General features: G+C 37.1%; 1 protein-coding gene across 2 annotated transcripts in view; it reads right to left on the bottom strand.

The window, feature by feature from the left end:
* The window catches only part of LOC140333492 (leukotriene B4 receptor 1-like), a 28,863-nt gene extending 7,793 nt beyond the window's left edge, over positions 1-21,070 (bottom strand). The window contains exons 1-3 of one of the 2 annotated variants that reach the window (XM_072415163.1): positions 20,918-20,947; positions 18,974-19,084; positions 2,202-14,233 (exon numbers count right to left, since the gene is read on the bottom strand). In XM_072415163.1, the coding sequence (XP_072271264.1) occupies positions 13,178-14,215 (1,038 nt within the window). In that variant the 5' untranslated portion in view covers positions 14,216-14,233; positions 18,974-19,084; positions 20,918-20,947 and the 3' untranslated portion in view covers positions 2,202-13,177. Of the gene's footprint in view, positions 1-2,201; positions 14,234-18,973; positions 19,085-20,917 lie in introns of both variants that reach the window. The other variant, XM_072415162.1, reaches the window with a different exon arrangement.
* Positions 21,071-24,646: the final 3,576 nt, after the last annotated feature.

The following is a 24,646-nucleotide window of genomic DNA, read 5'->3' on the forward strand; positions in this document are numbered from 1 at the left end:
CTCTTGGTTTGCTTCCTATCTGTCTGACCGCTCCTTTCAAGTTTCTTTCAATGGTAATTCCTCCTCTCTCACTCTCCTCCCTGTTGGTGTTCCCCAAGGGTCAGTCCTTGGACCGGTTCTCTTTTCTCTGTACACCTCCTCTCTCGGTAGTCTCATATCCTCGTTTGGCTTAGAGTACCATCTGTATGCTGATTACACTCAAATTTATCTGTCCACACCTGACTTGTCTCCCTCAGTCCTGGATAAGGTCTCATGCTGCCTGTCAGCCATCTCATCATGGATGTCTGACCGATTCCTGAAACTCAACCTGGATAAAACAGAACTCATCATCCCCCCCCCCCCCTCAAATTCCAAATCCCCCCCTGACATATATCTAACTGTTAACAACACTGTTATTCGGCCCTCCCCTCAAGCACGTTGTCTTGGCATCACCTTGATTCTGCCCTCTCATTTACCCTCCATATTCAGAACATTTCCAGGTCCTGTCACTTTCATCTACGCAACATCTCCAAAATCCGCCCCAACCTGTCCCCTGAGACCACCAAACTCCTTGTACAAGCTCTTATCATCTCTCGTCTGGACTACTGTAACATCCTTCTCTCTGGTATTCCACTAACCCGACTCTCTCCTCCATCTATTATGAACGCTGCAGCCAGACTCACCCATCCTTCCCACCGCTCCTCTTCTGCTGCACCTCTTTGCAGTTCTCTACACTGGCTTCCATTTCACCTTAGAATGAAATTCAAGCTCATGTGCTTTGCCTTCAAATCCCACCTTAAACTGACTTCCTCACTCACAAGCTCATCACACGCACGGCTCCAAGACTTTCCTACAGCTGCCCCAACGGAGCGGTCTTCCTCGTCCTATTCGGCTTGTTCCTACTTTATGCTCATTTAAATGAGCACTCAAAACACATTTTTTCAAACTTGCCTACCCTTTCTTCTGTCATTTGAAACCGTCACTATTTCCCACCACTACATACCTCCCCCCCTGTTGTGTGTTAATTCCTCCACCTACTAAATTGTAAGCTCTTTGGGGCAGGGTCCTCTCTGCCAGTGTCATTGTCTGTATTTGTTTGTCATTTGCAACCCCTATTTAATGTACAGCGCTGCGTAATATGTTGGTGCTATAAAAAACTGTTTATTGTTATTATTATTATTATTATTAATAATAATAATAATAATAATAATAATAATTTCAGTTTGTTAGGTAAACAAATTTCAAGTGAATCTAAACAAAAGTGTGCAAAGTTATACAGTTCATTTTCAGATCGTGTTTACTGCCAGCATAGTGTAGGGTAGGAGCCTTGGTAGTGCGCTCTATGAAAAAGCAGGGTTCTCTCTGCAGAAGTCTGACATGGTCCCCTGCTGAGTCAGAGCTAGAGATTTCTAATCAGAAGAAAACATGAACTGACATAGTACCAGTATGGGGCCACTACTTCCATACAGAGAACAAGAGTTCTTCCTTACAGTTTGGTGGCAGGGGACAGACTTCTCTATTTAGACTGTGGCTGTTTTTTTGTTGTTGTTTTTTTTAGAAAAATAAACTGTATAACAAATATTATTATAATAAAGTTCATTTGAGCTATGGGTTGTAGTTTGTAGTGAGGCTTGTCAACTTGTTGAGTGCTAGGTGTGGGATAGGATGAACCAGTCAGTGAGATGGCTTGGTGAAAAGGCAGTTCAGGATGGTAGCATCAGAAGTTGTGTTGGAGTTCAGGTGGATAGTTAATGCTCATTCAGTCCAAAGGCATGCAATGGAAATTGCAGAGAGTAATGCTGTGTCCATTTCTGTTCCAGTTCTTGGTTCTATTACCTGGATTAATTCTTAAAGCAATTTGGCACAGGATTTGGGCATGTGACCTTGCTTGATGTTTAAATAAAAATGCTTTTGGCCCTGAATATGGATAAACTAATTAGAGTAACAAGGAATTTGTCCATTTATGTTCTGTGTAAGTCAAAAGGTGGAAGTAATGGAGAACAGTTAAACCTGGGTAGAGGAAGGGTTAGCAGGGCAGTAAATATGAATGACCACTCAACTGGAACAATGGGAGAGTGAACAGATAATTCTATGGGCAGATTCAAATTTGTGCAATAATTTCATCTAAAATGCACAACGTACCATACACAATTAGATGCAAATTGTAGTGAAACACAAATAGATAGACAGGGTAGATATGGCAGCTAGAATGCACAACGTACCTGTTGAGATGAATGCAGATTAGGTGCAGCCAGATGAAGGAGGTCAATTCATCAGTGAGGTTAGTTGATGATGATGATGATGATGATGATGTTGGAGTTATTCCCTGGATTAGTTCTCAAACAACAGATAACTGAAGGAAAGCAAATACTGTAAGCACATTTCAAAGTTCCCCTAAATTTGCCACCTTGCTAGGCTTAAGTAGATTGAATTTACCAAGAAGTGGTTGGATGTAAGAGAAAAAAGACAACCAACAAACTGTGGGGGGATGGAGCATGGGTAATTGTCAACCCAACATGGATCCCATCTCCATCACACTGGCTGTGGACCTAAGAAAGAATAGTAATAGCCTGCGTATGGGGGAAACAATGAATGATGTTGCTGTGTCCACACAATTTCAGTGGAATCTTTACAATAATTCTGAATTACATGAATAATTATTACTACAACTTCCACATGATTTATTACTTGTATTCAATTCCTTTTCTTGATTCTTCTTTTTTAAAATGAAACAGGAACAACAGGAATATTAAGAATTAGGAACAAAATTCTAATTTAGCAGTGATTGGGTCTGATTTATTAAAGCTCTCCAAGGACGAAGAGGATACACTTTCATCAGTGTACTTGAATGAACCAGCAAATCTGGAATGGATCTGGTCCAGGATTGAAAACATTTGCTAACAATTAACAAATAACTTTTAGGAAACCCATTCCAGGTTTGCTGAATCACCCAGCTTCACTGATGATGAAAGTGTATCTTCTCCAGCCTTGGAGAGCTTTAATAAATCAGGCCCATTGAAATGAAGCAACATCTAATACAACATGGTTACTCCAAAGACCAATTAAAGATGCATATCACTGGGCTATTTAAATTAACAAATCAGATCTACTCTTTCAGATACCAAAAGAAAAACTTTGGATACAAGCAGAAAAATTACTAAATATTTTAGAAATAAATTGATTAACATTACTTTAAAATATTGGCATTTATTGATTACCCCATAGTAAAGAATTTTATTAATCCCTCTCCAGGATTTGACTATAGGGGAGTTACATCCTTAGATACTAAATATATAAAGTATCATTATAGATATGGATCTGAAGATGACATTTGTCAGACCAAACTTAATTCATTTTATTGTGGTCACTGTGGGCTCAACACCTTGCAACAAAAGTCCTAATGGCTGCCTACCTTTGCTTGTGCGGCTGTTAAAAGGTGCCCTGCGGGTGTATGTGCCCGGGAGATAACTCACTGCAGGAGGGCGTGTGCAGCCTATTCCCTCCGCGGCTGCGCTCCCAGTCAGAGGTGCCTGTTATAGCGTCTGCTGGGCTGACCTGTGTTGGAGTGTTTTTGTGAATTTCCTGTTGCTGACCTACGCTTGTTTTCTGTTTACCCATTTGAATTCTGCCTGGACCAACCTCTGCTTGTGACCCTAACTCTGCGCTGGATGGGCTGACTTCCTGTGTTCTGACCTTGGCTGGTTTTTGGATTCCTGTCTTTTACTCTGCATGCGTGGCTCTGTACTCTGCATTAAATGGGCCCTGTCAGCTGCCGGCCTAACCCCGGACACCATCCTTTGCGCACCACGTCCTGGGGGCAATCGATTGCTGGGAGACACAACCAGTCTCCCGAGGCTGAGCCGGGGCTGCTATAGGTGAAGACTGCGGCATAGATTGGGGGATTGGTGTCTGGGGAATACCAACATAGATCCGGGCCTTACAGTGGCAACATTCATTGTTTCCTATAGGACAGGCTATTACCAACCTTTCTCAGGTCAACAACCAATGTGAGAGAGGGGACCCATGTGACAAATTGGATGATACATTTGTATCTTTGTTTTTGTATAATTTTGTGTAATTTTTTTTTTTGTAAGACCAAAGAGATACAAAAGGTTATTGTCAGAGACTATGAGCTTGCAATAGGAATTGGTCATATACTGGGGACATGTTTCAGGTAATGTAAAAGGGTTACATATGTCTACAAGAGATCACTGCTATTACAACCCCCATTATTCTACCTATAGTACCCAAAAAAATGATTTGTCCATAAATGTTATATTTGTCTTAACAAGACCCACTGTACATGGGGGTGAAAAAAATTAAACCAGTAGACACTTTACCATTGAATTAGGCATCATTTAGCATCATTTAGTGCTCACAAGGGGTCATTGTTAAAAGTCACACAATATACAAAATACACAAAACTAATAAAGAACAATGAAATTTACTTTCACTGAGTAGGATGTGGTAAAACATTGAAGACATTTAATGCCGGGAACCTTGTCATGATTCACTAGGGTGGTACATTTTAGGCAGAACTGCATAAATTACAACACAAAATTAAATAGAAAACCTGTAAGTGACACAACTTTTGAATTGTGTTTGGTAAGACATTACATTATCAAATGTGTACTTTTGCGTAATAATAATAAAAATAATAAAATCTACATGTAAAGAAGTAATGAAGAATTAGTGAAATGAACCTTTAATACATGTATATAATAACATATGCATAAAGAATGTTGTAAATGTGTATGGAATATTGGTGTTTATCAAAAAAGAAACCATGTGTAAAATCGGGTAAATGAGAAATGCCATTAATTCAGGTAGGTACACTGCAGTATTTAGGATGTCTATACAATGTCATTATAATTTAATAGATCTCTTTATTAATTATTATCTAAAGCAGTGGTCGCCGAAGGTTTTGGTGGTCCACGGCTCTGGCTGGTACGTCCCCCAGCGTCTGGGGGGGGGGGGGGCGGACCGGCAAGAGCTCTGGACAATGTCTCCCATATGGATCGCAGACGAATCGGGTGGTGGGTAGGTTCTGGCATCATGACGTCACTATGGGGGAAGTTTCTTACCCTTTAGGTGACATGCTCAAAAAAGATAAAAATATATACCATTTTCAGGTTTTTATTGTTGTATTTAAAAAAAAAAAGCCAGCATACCTTTTGTCAAACAAAACTTTCTTTACTGAAGTCTTATGTATAGCATAGTGAAGCATTGAAGAAGCAAAAGCCTCCCTTTGACAATACTTCCAACTGGACACCAAAAGGTTGATATATATATATATAATATATACCTAGGAGCATTATACTTTGCAGTTCACAAATGTCTGTCCGAACATGGCCTAAAGGCTTTATATATTTGAAGTAAGCATTGAAGGCACTATAAAACCTTCATTCATCTCTGTATCTATAATTACTTTCAAAGTTTGTAACATCGGCTTAGCTTTTTTTAGCTATGCATAGCAGATTTTGACAAGCTGCCAGCTCTCCAATATGAACAACCAGTGGATGTTTGTAAGCTTTGAAAAAGAAACTGTACCTGGACTCTACAATGATTTTTGATCTTTAATAAAACATCATAAAGATGGATTATCTAAATCTGTTTTACTGCATTTTAGTAATATGTAAATAGTACAAAGCCTATTCACATGTGCACTTAATATAGGGAACACTAGGATATAGGTTGCATTTAGTTTGTGTTTCATATTTAAATAATAACTGTGTGTTTTTGTCATCGTTGCCTGATAGAGTCATGTGAGGCTCTGGAATGTTTCTACTTTCTCTGTGATTATAAAATATGCCCAGCAATCAGATGTAATGCTAAATGCTTTGCCTCTAATATTATTATTATTATGAATTACAATAATAAACTGTATTTATAAGGGCCAACATATTATTCGGCATTGTACATTAAATAATCTAGATGTCTAAACAGGGATATTATGTATTTGAACATTATCACAAAAAGTGATAGCAAATTCCAAAATGTAACAAGGTGGAAGTATTTCTAGGACCACAAGTATCAGGAAAGGTAAAGGTTGGTACAAAACATCAAGGTGCTGCTTAATTTTAAGTTAGCACATTTTTATTGGATCCAACAACAGGTTCATAAGACTCTGTTTAGCGCAGGGAGTGCCCAAGTTCATATCCTTTAACTTGGAGAAGTCAGGCAGAGAAAAAGTTGACAATTCTTTACTCCAGAAAGTTTATTTTGATGAAAAGGTTAACTCTTAAGTTGATCTCTAATGGTGGCCCCAGAAATCCCCACTACTGCTACACAGTAGTGTAAACTTTCCAATAAGAATCAAATGCTATAGATACCATGTTTGCTGGAATTGATAATTCTTTGGTGGGCAGGTTAAAATAAACTAAAATACAATGTAGCTACAGCCATAAAAGAAAAGAACAGTATTGTGATATTTGCAGGGGGGTTGATGAGTTGTGGATGGAAGGAGTATTATTTCTAGGTCACTGCGCTTAGTCAGGGTAAGGTAATATTGTAGTGACACTGAGGCTGAATTACTAAAGAAGTTAACTTAATTTACCCTTTTCATTTTCGTATGATTGGATAATTAGACCTATGTGTTTGAACAATTTATTTTGTGAAGCCTCGCAATTCCTTAGGTAATTAAGTCTGTAGTGTGCAGTGTGACCCTCATTATGTCAGAGAGCTGGAAATGTATCATGCTTCTTATTCCTTGCATTGTAAGTGTTCTTTATTATTGTTCTCTCATTACCGTTATTTCATTTCATTGCTCAAATGGTTATTTATGAATACAATAAAACAATCTAATTCACTCAGTAAAGTTTTGTGGAGATGGAAATTACCTTTAATGGAGTTTTTAGATTTCAGCCTAACTTTGTAAACTAATTATATGCAGCACCAAGAATAAATGATTACACTTGTAAATTACTTTCTCTTGTTTGAGTTTGTTTAATGATATATAATCTCTCTTTTTAGTGACATATTCATATCCAATTAAATGATTAATTAAAAAGATATTTGAGGAGTGTTATCCCAGGTTTGTATTCCTTTCCTTGCTAGTAAATGATTTTTCTGGTGTTCCTTCCTAGTAATTATTCTATTTTCACAATGCATTTACCTGTCTCTCTCTGGTGCACACAATTGAAGGCTTTCAGTGATCCTCGCAGTATGTGAATTCTAGACTCAGGGTATGGGGAGACAAGACATCACACAGAGCTGGTCCATGGTGGTAACATAAATAGAGGAGTTTATTCTTGATGGCACAGTACAGCCAAGTATCAAAAGTATCTTTATACCCTTTGCATATGATCAGTCACAGCATCTGAGGATTACCAGCCAACATCTACAGTGGTTACAAACAGTGGAGCCTGTTGGTAATGTACACAGCAGGCAGAGGCTGCTCACTGTGTACTAAAAATGAGCTACACAAAGTTAGCTTGGACAACAAATGTTTGAGCTAATTTTGTGATCAGTCCAGATCTAATTAGCAATGTGAGGATAAAAGATTAGTATCAGCAGTCCTAATATAGTACAGGTCAATGTGTGAAATAATCACTGCAACACAATGAAGTGTTAGAAAAAAAGCCGAAAAAAAAAACAGCAACACAAAGAGAATAAATACAACAAAAAATAAAGCCCAAACTCTCCTTTACGACAGCATGGAAAACCTAAAGGTCAATAAGGATGACATCAGTTGCACTTACATACAAATTTTTAGTTTTACATGTTATGTACCTTTTGGAAAAATTCATTTTTTACTCCAGCCTATCGAGAAAATGTCAGCGTTAGCACTCAATTCTTTAATATCTGAAGTTAACAAATATACACTGATCCCAACCAATCAACTCGTTACATGATCATTGCTAGCTCATTTTGACCAAACCTTGGTTACATTATAGTATGAAAAAATTTGCAATCCTTAGTTTTAGAATATATTTTGTATATTACCAGCTGCTTTCTTTCTCATGACCCATCAGGGCATAACAGTCCCATCAGGGCATAACAGTCTTCTTATCAGGTAACACTCACCCCAACCTAGTGTGGGAAGGAGGACACAAGATGTTCACAAGGGCACAGACTGAACTTTTACACCAATCCACCTGTACATCCACAACACATGTATTCAGCATTATATGTTTTTATATTTGACTTGCTAAAAAGATTACCTCTTAGGTGGCTCTCCAGAGCAATAATCAGAAATCCTTCTAACAGTATTGGTACAGGAAAATATATTCTTCCTCTGCCAGTAATGTCCTCATTGGATAATGACCAAACCCTAATAAATACAACTTTATGACATGCATCTTAAAGCTTGAAGTTTGTCTGCCAGGTGTTGAAACACTCAGAATCACGGACTTCATATTTTGTCCTGACTAATATGCTGCTGGCTAGCAGTTCATAAAACCTTAACCTGCAGAACCTCGGCTAAAATATGAGCATATGAGCATAACCTAATAACTCCATAAAAGCAACATAGACTAAGGCAAACCAACCTTCCCTTAAATATATTTCACTGTTATTCCCTTTTTTTCAATACTGTTGCTATTGTTAATTTATAAGTCTTTCTATTTCATTATATGTTTATGAACTGTGTGTTTTTTGTTACCTATTATGACATTCTTAGTATTATTATATTATGGTATAATATGGCATTGCAGAAAATTATTTAAACATTGCGTTGTTCACCTTATAGGTTAATATGTCTAATAAGATATTAAACAATGCTATAAGGAGTAGGGGATACAGGGTGTAAAATGATTGTAGTTCCAAACCGAAATAGCTAATTGTAAATATCGGTCTCCAACTTCTTATGCCCCATGGCCCAAATGCCGATTTAGTGTACTAGTGTATCTAATAAGTCAAACAATTTAAATTCCCTAGTTTGGAGTGGTTCACAGTACCAAAATAAAAAAATAATAATATAATAATAATATAAATGCGGATCTCTTCTCTAGCAGCTTCTTCTCAGTGTCAGATCAAACAAAATCTAGTCCTCCCCAACAGTCCACCATCAAAGACCCAGCCCAGCTGGGCCAATGAGGCCCCAGGGCCATCCAGCCTTACACACCGGTGCTTCTATCTCTTCCTAAATGGACACCAAACTTACCACTTGCCGACAGACAAATGCACTACGATAGTTATGGATTCCCACCTTACTGGAATGAGGCTTCTTCCTGGCAACATATGGTAGTCAATCAACACTCCCAAGGGAGAATCAGAGTATTCAAGCAAGTTCTAAACTCATACCCTTCCTTCTAAGGGACCCAGCATTTAAGGGATTGTACTAGGGACTTAACACATCTTTCATCCACGAGCATGCAAAGTAAATTAGCATGCAATAAGTAGGAAACAAATATATTATGGAGCCGCTATACATACTGTACCACTCTCCAATTTCCTTCTGGTATAAAACCATCATTCAAATTGTATGTTATGTACTGAAACGGAATCCAACAAATGATAAATTACTACAGCTAACAATCAATTATTTTTTTGTTATGTAGAACGTTACATATTTGTGTTGGCAGCACTTTAGACCCTTAAAAGCATTGTCTCTATCTTATGTACACTTTTCTCTTCCATCTGTTATTTCCTGTGAAGTTGATAAATGACCTCAAATGATAAACTGCTACTTCACACTGTGTCCTTTGGCCGGTAAAGTGTAAATAAATATATAAAAAAATACAAGCATACACTTCATTGCAGAACAGGCAGGCTATATCTGCTCTGCAATAAAATAAATTTACCTGTCTGTTTGCAATCCACTGTAGAATATACACTGAACAATCAATGTACACACTTTGCATATCCGGCAATTACATTGCGCTAGTCTGGCCAGTCAAGAACCTTTCCTTGGAAAAGGACTGGGTGAAGATGTCAGACGATATACCTATGTAGATATTCCTATGTAGCCTGCAATTATTAACCTATGATAAATGCTATGTGAATGTTAAGCTGGTTTTTTTTGACCCTCAGTAAGTATATCCATAAGGTGGGTTTAATTTACTCTGCCTGATCCTTAGACAGACAGCCTTTTAGCATTACCTTAAAGCGTACCTAAACTCAATAATTTCATTTTACATAGATAGACATTCCGATCATCTTGGGCATGCGCAGAAGGGGCCTTTTCGTGAAAAGTGAAAAATGTGCCAATCCCACACATGCGCAGTGAGATCGGTAAGTTTTTTTTCCAACCTACGTCACCCGATCTCGCGCCTGGGTCGGGGGACTAAAGGTGCGTACACACTTCCAATTTTTATCGTTCCAATCGAACGACGAACGATCGATTGGGCAAAAAAATCGTTCGTAAAAAAGTAACCAACGACGCCGACGAACGAGGAAAGTCGCTGGAAACGAACGACCGAACCGGCGGATCGGATTGGACGACGATCGTTGAACATCGTTCGTGTGTACGGTCGTTCGTTGATCGTCCATGTTCAGAGCATGCGTGATGAACGAACGTCCGTTCACTTTCCTGTCGTGCACATAGTTCCTCTATCGCTTAAACGATCGTATCTATTGTGTGTACAATATCTACGAACGATCGTGTCGTTACCTCTATGTGCAGGATCGGTGCTATACGATCGTTCGTGTATATCGTGCAGGAACGTTCGTCGTTCGTTTTCCGACGATAATAATTGGAAGTGTGTACGTAGCTTAAGGAAGAAGAACTAGGAAGAGAAAGCGAAGATGGCGCCACCCGGCGCGCCGGCTCGGGGACAGATGCTTGGATAACGCAACACTTATTAAAAAGAGCTACATATGTTGTGCAAAATGCATTATTTGTTCAATATAATTAAAAGATGCAAGAGGGTCAGAATGACTGCAAAAATAGGAACAGTTTTTTAGCAGAAGAAATAAAAGCTTCCATTCTTTTCTACTGATAGGTTCCCAATACATCCCCTCATTTTAAAGCTCAATAACAAAAAAAAAACAATGTAAGACCTAATTAGAAACTTTTGCATGACTTTACACAGGACTCTTTTTTTTTATAATTTGATTTGAATGGAGAGAAAAAAACATGGCAAAGAACAGAAGAAATGAGTCATCTGGTGGAGAACTGAGAGTAAAGCATTATTCTTTTTTATTTCTATTTGTTTTTATATATTTTTATTTAAAATGTTTATCCATTATTTGATGAATGGTAATGATTTATAAGACTCTTTTACTAATTACTTGAGATAGATGCATGTACACCTCTATGAGTTAGAGTTTGCAATTTACCTTCTTTATATTAATACAACATAGATTATATACATACATAAAAGAAATCATATATTAATCACATGGGAAAACACATGTAGCACTGAAAAATTCAGCAATTACATGTGTCTATTGTTCATTTTAACATTTGGGGTCTATTTTTTAAGCTGTGAAGTTGACATTACCCAATATGTGCACTTGCAGAGAATCAGGTTCATGTACTTCAATGGCAGCAAATGTTTCTCTACCAGTGAATATTTAGGTGAAAGTCTGCTTTACAAAAAAAAAAAACCCTAGAACAGCAAAACACCAATTCCCTGCCTTATGTTCACTAGATAGGCAAAGTGTTTTGTAATGTAAAGAGGGAAATGGTAGGGGCGTTTATAGAGGTATATATTTTTGCATTTATAAAATATATATACATTTTAGTTTTTAATTATATATTTAACAGACAAAATGAGCAAATAAAAATATTAACACCTTCTGAGGTATATGATTTATTGTTATATTTAGAAATCCATGTGATTGCCAACTGAATAGTATGTAACCAGTGTGCTATTTAGACCACATATAATTCAGCCTGTACTATACTACTGTTACCATAATTTACAGCGTACCTTAATGTTTTACTTGGAGTATAATTCTGTATAAATATGATATTCTTATGTGCAGCTACTGAACAAATGTTTTCCGCCAAGTCCCCTGAGGAAGCCCACACAGGCGAAACGCCTCAGGTCACAAGATTTTCTTTTCTTCTTTGCTATTTTCTGATGAGGGATTCATTGTCTAGTTCTTCGGTCATTCTCCCCACAATGTTCAGAGGGTGCGACCAGTATAAACTCATCTGTGTATTGATGCAAAAAATAAAATTGTATATTTAACTCTTTATCTTGAATATATTGCTGCCTTTAAAAATACCCTGGCTTTAATCACTTTATTCTTGAATAAATTAAAGGATATAGCATGCAGTGATGGTTTATAGTCACAGAGATAATAATTAGTTATTCTGATGCTTTAGGCTCATTGTGTTAAGAAGAGAAACCTATATATAATCCTACAACTAGGGTCCAACTATTCAGATTAAAGCTGCTGTGTTTGCGTGAAGTTTTTGCAGGCCTGGATTTATCTACAGGTACTGCAAGATTGTACTTTGAGGCAGGATATCCAAGATATATATATATATATATATATATACATATATATATATATATAGTTATATATATATATAATACTGCATATATAGTTTATAGTGATCAATATTAAAACCAATTTTCCATGATCAACAGAAATACCAATATCTCATGTACTCATATTGACAAATGTTTGAGGAACAGAACAGTACAACAAAAATCTGACTTTCTGTACACTTCTGTATTTTCTGAGACTTTCTGTATGCTGTTACAAGAAAATGAAAAATGGTCTTGCAGTCAGTATTCAATATTGTGTTTTAAAAAAAGGAACCTTTCTCTTTCATTACACATACAGGGTGGAGTAACTCTAATGTTTAGGTGTCATTGTTAAAGTTCTCTATGAACTGAATTTATTTTAAAAATAATCTTCCAAGGAATACCCCAGGCATTGTTCCTTTTTGAAGTTGTCTTCAAGCAATTAGCTTGAAATAGTTCTCGTTAGTGATAAAGAAGCGGCGCTTGCCACGCCTTGGACAATGGATCTGATTTATTATATCTATTGTATACTGCATATATGGTGTATAGTGACCAATATCAAATTTCCATGATCAATATCTCATATATTCATATTGACAATTTTTTGACCAGTAGAACAAAAATATGTTTTATGTAAAAGAAGCAATCTAAGCAGTATGTAGCCATCTACAAACTCCAGTGACAAAAATCAAACCATGAGTTCATGTTCAAAGCCATTCACCAAGTGTATATATACCCCTACTTCCAAAAGGATATTGTGGAAATTTGGTTGAATAGTCAACTCTGTACATTAAAGCACAATTTAGTAAGAACTTGAGGCTAGTTAACAGTGTTTATTCTTCTACAGTTTCTCTTAATTTCCCTTGTTCTGTAGATTGCTTTCTACTTCTTTGTTGGAAAACCTGGGATACTTTCCGTATGCTGTTAGCCTCTGAGCCTGATGCTTCAAAGAGTTTGGCCATAAATCCAATTCCAGCTGTCCTAATGAAGTTGCCACCAGCAAATACATACAAAATTGGGTTAATGCTGCTACTGAGAAAAGCGAGGGCTGTGGCATTAGGTCGAGCAATCCGTGATGCTATCCTTAGACTTTTTGATAACAACAATTCCCCAGATACTTGCATCATATTTACCACATGGTATGGAAGCCAAAAGAGGGCAAATGTTATTATGATCATGATGACAAGCCGGCTTGTTTTATGCTTTGTTTGAAATTTAGCACTGCGTAACCTCATTCCAATGTAAATGTAACAGGAAAGGATGATTGTGAAAGGAATAAAAAACCCAATCAGACTCTCTAATATGTACTGAAAGACCATATGATGCCTAACTCCATCTCCCTTGCCTTGGGTAGTGATACAAACTTGACGGTTGTTTATAGTCTCTATTGAGCGGTATATTGGCATTGGGATAGAAAACAATGATGCTAATATCCATATAATAAATACTATGCTTCGAACAACTGGCTTTGTTCGGACCTTCTGAGAAGTAAACGGTTTGGCTACTGCAAAGAAACGGTCAACACTCATGAAAGTGATTAAAAAGATGCTAGCGTACATGCTCAAATTGCCAATGTAATGACAGATCTTACAAATGGCATTCCCAAATACCCAGGTGCCAGTCGACAAAAAATGAATGAATATTGGTGCTGTAATGATCACTCCCATGTCCGCAATGGCCAAATGTAATATGAGGATGCAGGTCACTGTACGTTTCTTCACTTGAGTTAAAACAGACCAGATGACAAATGCGTTACCAGGGAAGCCCATGATCAAAGCCACCAAAAGGATAGCAATACCAAGGCTAGCAGAGTGTCCAACAGTATTTGGACTTGTAGTAGAATTTGTGAAAGAAGAATTCATACTGGCCATCTGGCTAGAAGTTGTGTTCTGTCAACAGAAAAAAAACAACATTAGCACAAATGTACATAAATGCTTTAATTTGTTGTTTAATTTTGGTTTTCTCTTTTGGTTGCAGGCACAGGTCTTAAACAGTATTCATCACCTTCAGTGTTTTACCTGTTTTCTCACATTAAAACCTAGAATTATAAAGAGAGGCCCGTAGCCGTAAGAAGTAGGCGTAGGGCCTACATGACCGGGTGCTAGGCCTAGCCCAGAGGTGTGAAGGGGTTAAGAAAAAAGGTAGTGTTGCTAGAGGGGGCTGGGCTAGTATAGAACGTGGGGTGGGAGGAGATTAGGAATAGGAGACGTTAAAAGGGCTGGATGATAGTGAGAGGCCCTCTTTTGGAAAGAAAAAGTTCCCCACCCACCCTCCCTCTTATGTTTAGGTAGAGTTGAGAGTTGGGTTCGTTTTAGCAGTTGCAGTCTTGGAAGGCAGGGATCCAGTGTATTGGAAAAGTGGTGGATTTTGGCAGGGGGGATGCCCTTTGGTGGGGTCTCCCCCTTTATGGTGAACGGATGATTATGGCTCCTGAAGGCTGTGCTGGGCAGCTAGGGGCCAAGGTGGAGATGTTGGAAGAGTTCAATTCTTGTTGGGTGCGGATTTGCCTTCTGAGACCTGCAGCTTGGTTGTTTGGGTGTATAATTGGGAGTTTGATAACATTATGGATACTGTTGTAATGGTTATGTATTATTAAAAGGGGAATTAAGTTGTTGGTTAATTAAGCTATATGCAATGTAATATGTTAGCCTTATATAATCTCGTTTTAATAATATTTATATTAATAAGGGAGTGTTGTGTTAATTTATGTTAATGTATGCTTATCAAAGTGTAAAATGTAAATTTTATTTGGCATTTATTAATTTGGATATTTGTTTTTTACTTGAAAAAGTTAATTTTATTTAATGGTGTTTTAAATAAACCGCTGCTTGCCAGCCAATTAAAATCCAAGATTTGTGTTGGGGTATTTAATGGTGGGGAGGGGAGGAGTGGTTGGTAAGCAGGAGGAGGTTTGGAAGTAGGCGGAAGTTATGACAATGTTTTTGACAAAGGATGGGCTAGAAGGTCCGAGCTACCCTGGTCATGGTTTTTCATTTGGATCTTATGTAATAAAAATATAGTCTAAATTGTTAAATTGAAAATGAAAATGTAAAGCCTAAATAATGTTTATTAGTGTTTGCCTATGTGTCATATCATCTGTCACATGTCTGTATACATATAGTAAATAGACCGGCTCTGAAAGGCCCTTAATTCTGCCACAGCACTTAGCAAGCAACATAAAGACCAAGGAGCCCTCCAAAGAGGGGGGAGACATTGGGTCTGATTTATTAAAGCTCTCCAAGACTGGAGAAGATACACTTTCATCAGTGAACCTGGGTGATCCAGTGAAGGGTGGAAATCTCTCACTAAAGTGTAGGTGTAGATTGTATGTAGTGCTGCCAGGATTCCAGAAGTAGGATTTGTGAATTACAGAAGCTGCCTATTTGTTAAAAAAAGAGGAAATCTGTATTACACAAGTGAATCATCTTCTTAGCCAGTCATATGAAACTGAAAAATGTCTTGCAGTCAGTGTTCAATATACAAGGTGGAGTAACTCTAATGCTTAACTGTCATTTTTAAAGTTCTCTATGAACTAAATTTATTTTAAAACTAATCTTCCAAGGAATAGCAGTTCCATTTTTTTCCTTCAATGTAGAAGTTATCTTCTGTGCTCCATGATATAGCAATAGGCTTTTAACAGTTCTATTCAGTGAAAAAGGGTGATGGCAAAGGCTGCCTGCCCTGCAATGTGTTCAAAATAGTTAAAGCAAGAGAGTGCCACACCAGTACAGATCTATCACAATTATTGGTTTTATTACTCCACCATAGTAAAAACATCAGATTCTGTTTTTAATGTTTCAAAGGCTAATGGCCCTCCTTTTCCACAGCTTTAATTTAGAAGAGTTTTGTATTATAAGATCAATGGTCTGCTGGATGAGCAAATATTAGGTAGTAGAGAAAAGAGTATTTTTGTAGGTCTTGTTTCTCTAACAGACAGTTGGACTCAAACTGTATAAAAGTTGATGTCTGCAGAAAAAGCCAAACAGCTTCTATGTGATTGGAGTGGAGGGAAGCAAAGGACCCAAGCAGCAATAAGGAGAAGGTTTATCAGTTGTGGCATCACTGACAACCCTGTTTTCATTTATTATAATTGTGCAGACATGTGGCCCAGGTAGGTGTGGGAGCTGTGCAAAGTGCCAACATTGCAGTAAATTAATTTCAGGATAACTAGTACTGTCACCCTGTCAGTAGAGGCAACCTTTATTGGTAGGGTCACCGGGTATTTATGTTCAAAGCTACTGGAGAGCTACTGATTTTTTTAAATTTACACCTTTACTCTAACAAAGAGCATCTTTACCTTTTTGCATTTATATTTGCCTACATTTTTAGCTTGGTTTTATAATACATTGTTTGTATGTCACCAGAAATGTTCACTGGCAACCCCTCAACATAATCTGTCCTTTGGCCTTTATACTATTGGGGCAGTATTAGCCAAGTGATAAGCATGAAAAGCCCAGCTCTATCTGCCTCCATATCCCGAATCATACCCTTCTAGAAGCCAGGTCAACTATATACACCATTCATATATACCCAGTAGACACTTTATCACAGTCAAGAACATCAAAATGCAACTCAATAAACTACTCCGACTAAAACTCTGGATTTTCCATCATCCAAGAAATACTTTGCAATAACAAAAAACACTCCCCTTCAAATAATGTGGTGCTCCAATGGTTTTCAGCTACTCTAATAACCTCTGCTTTTTACATTTTAGTCTTTTACTCGCTAGGTGAAATTCTTGACAGAACATGGACAACTGGCCACATTCCATCAGGTTGTAAGTTCCTAAAAGTCTTCACATGGTGTTGGTCTTGTCCTTTGTATTTTTTGCTAACGGTGTTCCATAATAGAAAGTTGAATGGAATTACCCACTTGTCAGTTGTTAAGCTACGTACACACGTCAAATTTTTCTCGCCCGATAATCGGCATCGGCCAGATCTGGTGTGTGTACAGCCCAGGTCGTTCATCGTCTGTGGATCCGTCCTGGCGGATCCACGGACGATGAAAGATGAGCGATCCAAATGCAAGGGAAGGGGGAGAGCTCGCACCAGGGTGCCGCTCCGTCGCTCTCCCCCTCCCCTCTCCATAGAGCAGAACGGTGCTGTATGTAGAGCACTCGTTCATGCATCTTGCGGTTCTTATCGTTGGAAAGGATCGTGAAAGATCCTTTCCAACGACAAGAATTGCAAGTGTGTATGCGGCTTTACTGAAACAGATCGTCTTTGGAAGATTCCCCACCAGAGAAAGACCCTATTGAATCAACTTTTTATTTTCTCTATGCTGGAGGTAAGATTCATTGGCAGTAACGATGGCCCAGAATGTAGTTACTAAGTACAGATGATGAGAGATCCACTTTTTCAAATAGTATATAGAAGCCCTCTCTGTGCTTTGAAGATGTAGACTTCAGACAGAGTTACACTTACCTGGCATAACCTAATGAAGTGAGATCATCTTCAATCACAATAAAATTATTGAGATTCAAATACATACATTTATGTATGTATTGTATGCTAACTTCCTAAGCCTAGAATTGTACTATTTGGTTCAAAGGTTGGTACAAAAAAATGCAGAGTATGTAACCAATGACACCTGTAGAAGGCCTGTATATAGATAGGCCTGTAGAACAGATTGGTGATTAGGGGACTTTCATTCCAAATGACAATAAATTGAACTTCAGATGCCATGGACAGAGACCAAACGGAAGAGGGAGAGAAGCGAAAAAAAGGAAGGAATGGTAAAAATTTAGTGGGTTCAAAAGAAGGCCCCACAGTAATTGGGCTACAATACAACAGCCCAGTATTTTAGTAAAGAATAGTCACTTTCTTCATGTATGTAGTTTTCAAACTAGGGTTCACATAATTTTTTTTTAAGGCCTTTCAATTGCTTGTGAACACATAGGAGTACGCCAAATTCCGTGTTAGAACAATAAATGTTTTCCTTAAAGAAAAGGTCTGGGTTATGTCAGATAGAGTGCTTAGAATAATTAGGAAAATTTAGGAACCACATTTTGGAACATGAATTAGGATACACACAGGCTATACGTGTATTAATGATTTGAAATCAAATGATAGAAGGAAGATGAAGAAACAACACTGCTAAGTTAAAAAAAAAAGCAAAAAAAAAAGTTAAAAATACAATGGCAAGCAAAGAGTAAAAAAAAGGTAACCAGTATTGCAATTAGTGACCATTTTTAATCCAAATCTCCTGTGGTTATTGGCCCAAGGCAGCGGTGCCTTAGATCTCATTTGGAAGATATACAATTGAGAAGTTGTAGGAACAGACATCTAGATCTATGTTAAATCTCATCATCAAAAAAGATTTTCAGATGCAATATCAGAAAAAAATGTACATTTTTCAGAATACTGGTTAGGCAAAATGATAATTTCTGGATCTTTCCATTAACATAGCAGCCCTTCACTGTTTAGTTCTACTTCTAAGCAGAGCCAGGCTTTAAAAAGGGTTTAAAAAGGGTCTGTAATGAGAGATTATGTAAGTTGGTTTTGCTGAACCTATTGTAAAGAATGCCTATTGCTTTACCAACCATGGTTCCACACATAAAAATTAGGAAAGGCAGGTTGTTTATTGAAGAAGTGACAAGCGATGTCCCTTCCGCACTAAAACATACTTACCTGCCTGTTCCTAATACACCAAGCTGTGCAAGTGCAGGATGTGCTTAATGAACTTGAAAATGAATGACATCATCCAGTCCTGGCTAATCAAGATGGCCAAACGCTCCCGTGCTGGAAAAGGAACAGGTGAATGTAATTAAAAAATCATGATGAGGCAGGTAGGATTATTTTATTGCAGATGGAACATTGCTTGTTCCTTCTTTATTACAAAAGTTGAGGTCTATAACAGTCACATGAAAACTGACAACTGTCTTGCAGTCAGTGTTCAATGTTGTGTTTTAAATAATGGAACAATTCACTTTCATTAAACCTAGATTGTAAGCCCTTCCAGCCAGGGTCCTCTCCTCCTGTGTCAGTCTGTATCTGTCTGTTTGGAACATTTCCAAGTCCTTTCACGCAACATCTCTAAAATCCCCCCCTACCTGTCATCCCCAGAGACCACCAAACTCTCTCCTCTACAATCTATAATGAAAGCTGCAGCCAGACTCATCCATTCTTCCCATCGCTCCTCTTCCGCTGCATCTCTTTGCAGTTCTCTTCATTGGCTTCCATTTTATCATCTTAGAATCAAATTCAAGCTCCTGTGCTTTGCCTTCAATTCCCTCCACAGTTTTTGTCCCACCTACCTTTCTGACCTGGTAAAATAAATACTCCCCCAGCCGTTCTTTTCACTCCTTCAATGACCTACTACTGACTTTCTCACTCATAACCTCCTCACACGCATGGCTCCAAGACTTTTCTATAGCTGCCCCAATTCTCTGGAATGGTCTTCCTCATCATATTCGGCTTGCTCCTACTTTCTGCTCATTTAAAAGAGCACTCAAACCCCATTTGCCTACCCATCTTCTTTTGTGCGTTGAAAATTCGCTACTTCCCACCCCTTCATATCTCCCTCCCTAGTGTGTTACTTCCCCCTCCTCCTAGATTGCAAGCTCTTCGGGACAGGGTCCTCTCCTGTTTCACTGCCTGTTTTCGTCTGTCATTTGTAACCCCTAGTTAACGTGCGTAATATGTTGGTGCTATATAAATCCTGTTTATTATTATTATTACTACTAATAATAATAAAGTCCAGTACATTCACATAAAAGACCTGCCTGGTTGTGATTTTTTAATTTGAAAGTAAAGCTCCACTTTAAATGCAGCAAAGCGGTGTGGCAATAGACTGAAACTTCTGAACTGTGTGTTCATTTTGTGTCAGTGATTCATAATGTATTAAAGGAAAAGGATAAAAACACCATTTACATCACTGCAGGGTTTAGATCACTTACTGTAAGTTCTAAAATGAGAAGGGGGTCATCTGATCACTGCACAGACTTTTTTAAATATAAAAAACATGAAGCAATCTCATAAAACATGTAATCCCATTTGCAAATGTAATTAAAATTAAAACAACAATAAAATAGCACAACATACACAAAAAAAGAAGGTAAATAGTAAAAAAGTATAAATACACAGTAGAATGGAATAGAACAACCTAACATACACAACAAAGAAATCCTCCAAACCACTAATATTTTCTGAGTATCTCATTTTAGAGATTTATTGTTTCAGATAATTAAAGTACCAAAAGATTGTTTTGCTGTACAGTACAAACTTATATTTGTGGAAATATTGTAACGAACATTTTGGATCCTTTTAATAAATTCTGTGGGATTCCTAACAGTACTTCTGGGTGTTTCTATCAAGATTTTAGGCCTGTACTATAGATTTGGTTAATAGTTGTACATCAAGGCTAGAAGTAATGAAAATGACCATTGCAGGAAAAAAATAAATCTATATAACATAAATGAATTAAAAATATACACTTAATAATGCACAGTATTTACGTTAGTTTAATTTTATATTATAACAGTCTTGTATTATATTTAGTCAGGAATTTACATACAACGATAAACAATATAATGTCATCATAAAAAGTCATACAGCATGGCCACAGCTACTTACCACATCAATCATAATGCTGCAGGCTGTCTTCAGTTGTGTAGGATAAAAAGCTTCAATTCATTTGAATATACTCATGACTCGCTCTAGTTGTTTAATAGACATTTAGGATATTACAAGTAGTATTGCAAAGACTTCCTGCAGTAAAAGCAAAATCATCCTGGGTTGCAAAATACAGATCTTTGGGTGGTTTCATAAGTAAGTTAACAAGTACAAACGGCAGTGACAAGTTTACTGTTCATACTGGCAATTTTTTTAGCTTGAACTTTAATGGACTCTCCATGTATAACCATATCTGTAATGGCATAATATATGCCTAAACCCAGCAATCAATGCTCTTCTTTTACCCTGGAAAAGATCCAGTAATACAAATCCAATTTTCAAAACAGCATTTAAAAAATGGAAACAAATCTTTGGGAAAACAACTTAAAACATAAGCATAAACGACCAAAAAGCACAAATGGGACATTTTAGGCAGACTCTTAGAGGGACATTTCGTGTTACACTGTCTGCAATAGGGGAGCCGTGCAGGAGGACTAGAGCCGAATAGTGAGAAGTGGCCAACATTGAATATATATATATTACATGAAGGTAATGTGTGGAATGTAGACCATAGGATTGGAATGGGAAAAATTGAATACCGTAATTAGACCATATAAAGATGATGGCAATCGATTAGAAAAGGCATCACTCCACCCTCTTGTGCGGCTTTTAGAACATCCGAGGTATAGCAGGAAAGCTACATTATCTCCTGAAGAAGCGGACTGGAGTTCCGCGTAATGCGTCAAAATCTCTACATGATGTAGAGTCCCCCATTTTATTTGGATATATACACCTGATGGTGGATTTGTTTTTATGCTGCTTTTTTTTTAAACATGTTTGATAAATAAATGTTGTTTTTATGTGATGTCCTAATAAATCTTGGGTAAAAATAATGTAATTTATTACTGCCTCAAAAGTCCCATTTGTGCTTTTTGGTTGTTTATGTTTCAATTGATCAAGGCATGCAGCAGTAGTTGAAACTGGTATAGATATTATTAGTAATAAATTAATAATAAATTAACACACAGCATAACCAGCCAAGTCTATCTCAGGGCAAATATTATAAATGATAAAAATCATAACCTTTTTGATAGAAAAAAAAAGGAAACAGTAAAAGAAAGCTGATGTAAAAAAAAAAAGATCTTTCTTAACCTTGTTTGCAGTTGTCGAGCAAGTACCAGTCCTCTTGCCTCTTAATTTATTGCACAGATGTTGGAAATATTTACAGAGCAGACACTGTTGTATTGGAGGTAGGCCCGGAATTGTAGAAAAGAATCATTATTCTTAGACTAGGTCTGTGAAATTTTACAGGAGGCGGCAGACTACACCTGATTTATTGGTTTGATTGCACGTGTTTTGTATGTCCATTTTTGGAAGAACAAATATTTTGTTATTAATACTGTACCACGTGTAGAATAAATAAAGGTATCAAAGATATATCTGAGAGATGGCGGAGATGTGAGTTAAAGGGCAGACAAGGCATTTGCCCCCCAAAAAAAAGAGAGGAGAAGTCCCTTCAATACACATGTTATAGCCTTTGTAAGCCCAACCATAAACTTCTCTTTTTAGCTTCCTATGCTTGCTAAATATAGCATACAATATGTTTAGTAAGTGCAAACAAAAAAAGTTGTTTTGTTTTTTCAGGAAATTAAAAGTTTGTTACCTGGGAAGCCTACCAGTAACAAAACTGGGTATATACAGACCTATTGATGGCTCAATAGCCAAATAAAGGAACTCATACCTTTTGAATATGGTATAATTTGAGCTGGACCTTTCCAGTTCAATAATAATACTCTCCTGAAGTGCTAAAGTTCAGACTGTCACTGCTAACGATCAAAACAGTATTACCAATATATTATTGTAAATACATATAGTTAAAGTATTTTGTACTTGGTTATAAGTATTTTGAGTTGGTTATAACAAATCATTTGTTTTATATTATCTGTTTATATGTGGTTGAATAATTAGAAGGTGCTGTGTCATCATGTAAAGTGCATTACAAATAGCTTGTCTTACAGCTCCGATCTGTCAAACCAGAGAAAAAAGGGAGTTCCAAGACATGCCACTAGTTGTCACCTGAATATAAACCAAGATTATATTTTAGTGGCATTTTGCAGGCAAGCAATCTTGGTTTTAAATTCTAGCACAAATTGTATATATCAATTTCATAATGCATATATAATTGCAGAATCAGAAAACTATTTTTAAAGTATGCATACTTTTACATTGTCTTGCGATGCTCGTGAAGAGATCTCCTTTGCTGGTATGATAGACAGAAAGTAGTTTTAATATTATAATTAACAACTTTTACACTTTATTGATAACAAATATTTTGCCACATTTAAAGAAATTTACATCTATTTTGACTAACAACGCAAGCAAGCAAGAAAATCTTCATCTCAAAAGCCTAAAATCTGTTGATTAGAGGCTGAAGATCTATCTTAGTATTTACATATATAAATTCATTGTAAATAAATAGGTTTATACAATGACTTTCATCAACTTTCTGTTTCTATGGTGAGTAACCCAATTTTCACGAAAAGACAGTTCTGCTCTGTTCTGTAGTGTCTTCATGCTAAATTTTGAGTATTAAGCAATTTCTGTGATCTTGCTGACAGGTTTATGATGTTACCTCTTTTCAGCAGAGCAGTAGAGGGTAAGGACTAACTTTTATTAAGACAATATAGCATGTTCACATAGCAAAATAAATGATTGCCTTGCAGTAGATACTTCACTTAGCTTACTGAATGAGATGAAGTTTTTGCTAAATTTCAACAACCCAGTCGTCTGCAAGGGAGTCCTGTTTAGATTTGCTTGCACATAATTGGGACTTTTCTTTATTACAGTTCGTTTTTTTTTAACTACATGAAGTGTACATGTGCAAATATATATATAAATGTAAAATTTGTACAGACATAAATATTACTTTATATTTACTTTTTTTTTTATTTTTATACAAGGATTGATAACCCTTTTATATAAGGAAAAGACCTTTTTTATGAAATAAAAAAAAAAGTTGAATGAAGTTATATGAAGTTTATATGAAGTTAAAAAAAATTTTCTTTACGAAAAAAAAAAAGAGAGGAAGCTTCTTCCCTTCTGTCTTTACTGCAGCAGTAAAGACTGAGAGGGAAGCCAGAGCCTCCTGGAAAATCTACATCACATATCCCAGGAGGCTTCGGGCTTTTCCTTCGGTGCATGCATCACAGGCATGCATGGAAGGTGCTATTCCCACAATGTAAAAAACAAGTGGCTATTTCATGCATGCGCAGTGAGATTGGCTTTTTTTACATTTACAGGAGGAAACGTCACCCAATCTGCATTAGCGCAGTGTGAGATTGGGTGGGATCGGTAGAAGCCGAAAGGAGCTATATAGTCTATATATAACATGAACCAATGAAGATGACGGTGCACGGTGGTTCTTCGGTGTCGGGATGAAGAAAGAATCTAGGACAGCGCAGGACAAAATGGAAGCCAGCTGTGGCGGGATTGAGGGCTCTGCGGAAGTAAAGGTAAGTGTAATTTTTTTCCTGAAAGTTCCACTTTAATTTGATAGTGGAAGAGCTGCATTTGTAAAATACACCGTTTATTGGTTGGCTCCCACAATGCTCCAGGGTGGAATTTCTGCTTTTGTTTGCAGTCATGATGGGGTTATTTTATTTGTCTATGGATTAACTCAGAAGTAAATTT

This window comes from Pyxicephalus adspersus, chromosome 6, assembly GCF_032062135.1.
Source record: "Pyxicephalus adspersus chromosome 6, UCB_Pads_2.0, whole genome shotgun sequence".
In the NCBI taxonomy this organism is placed as follows: Eukaryota; Metazoa; Chordata; class Amphibia; order Anura; family Pyxicephalidae; genus Pyxicephalus; species Pyxicephalus adspersus.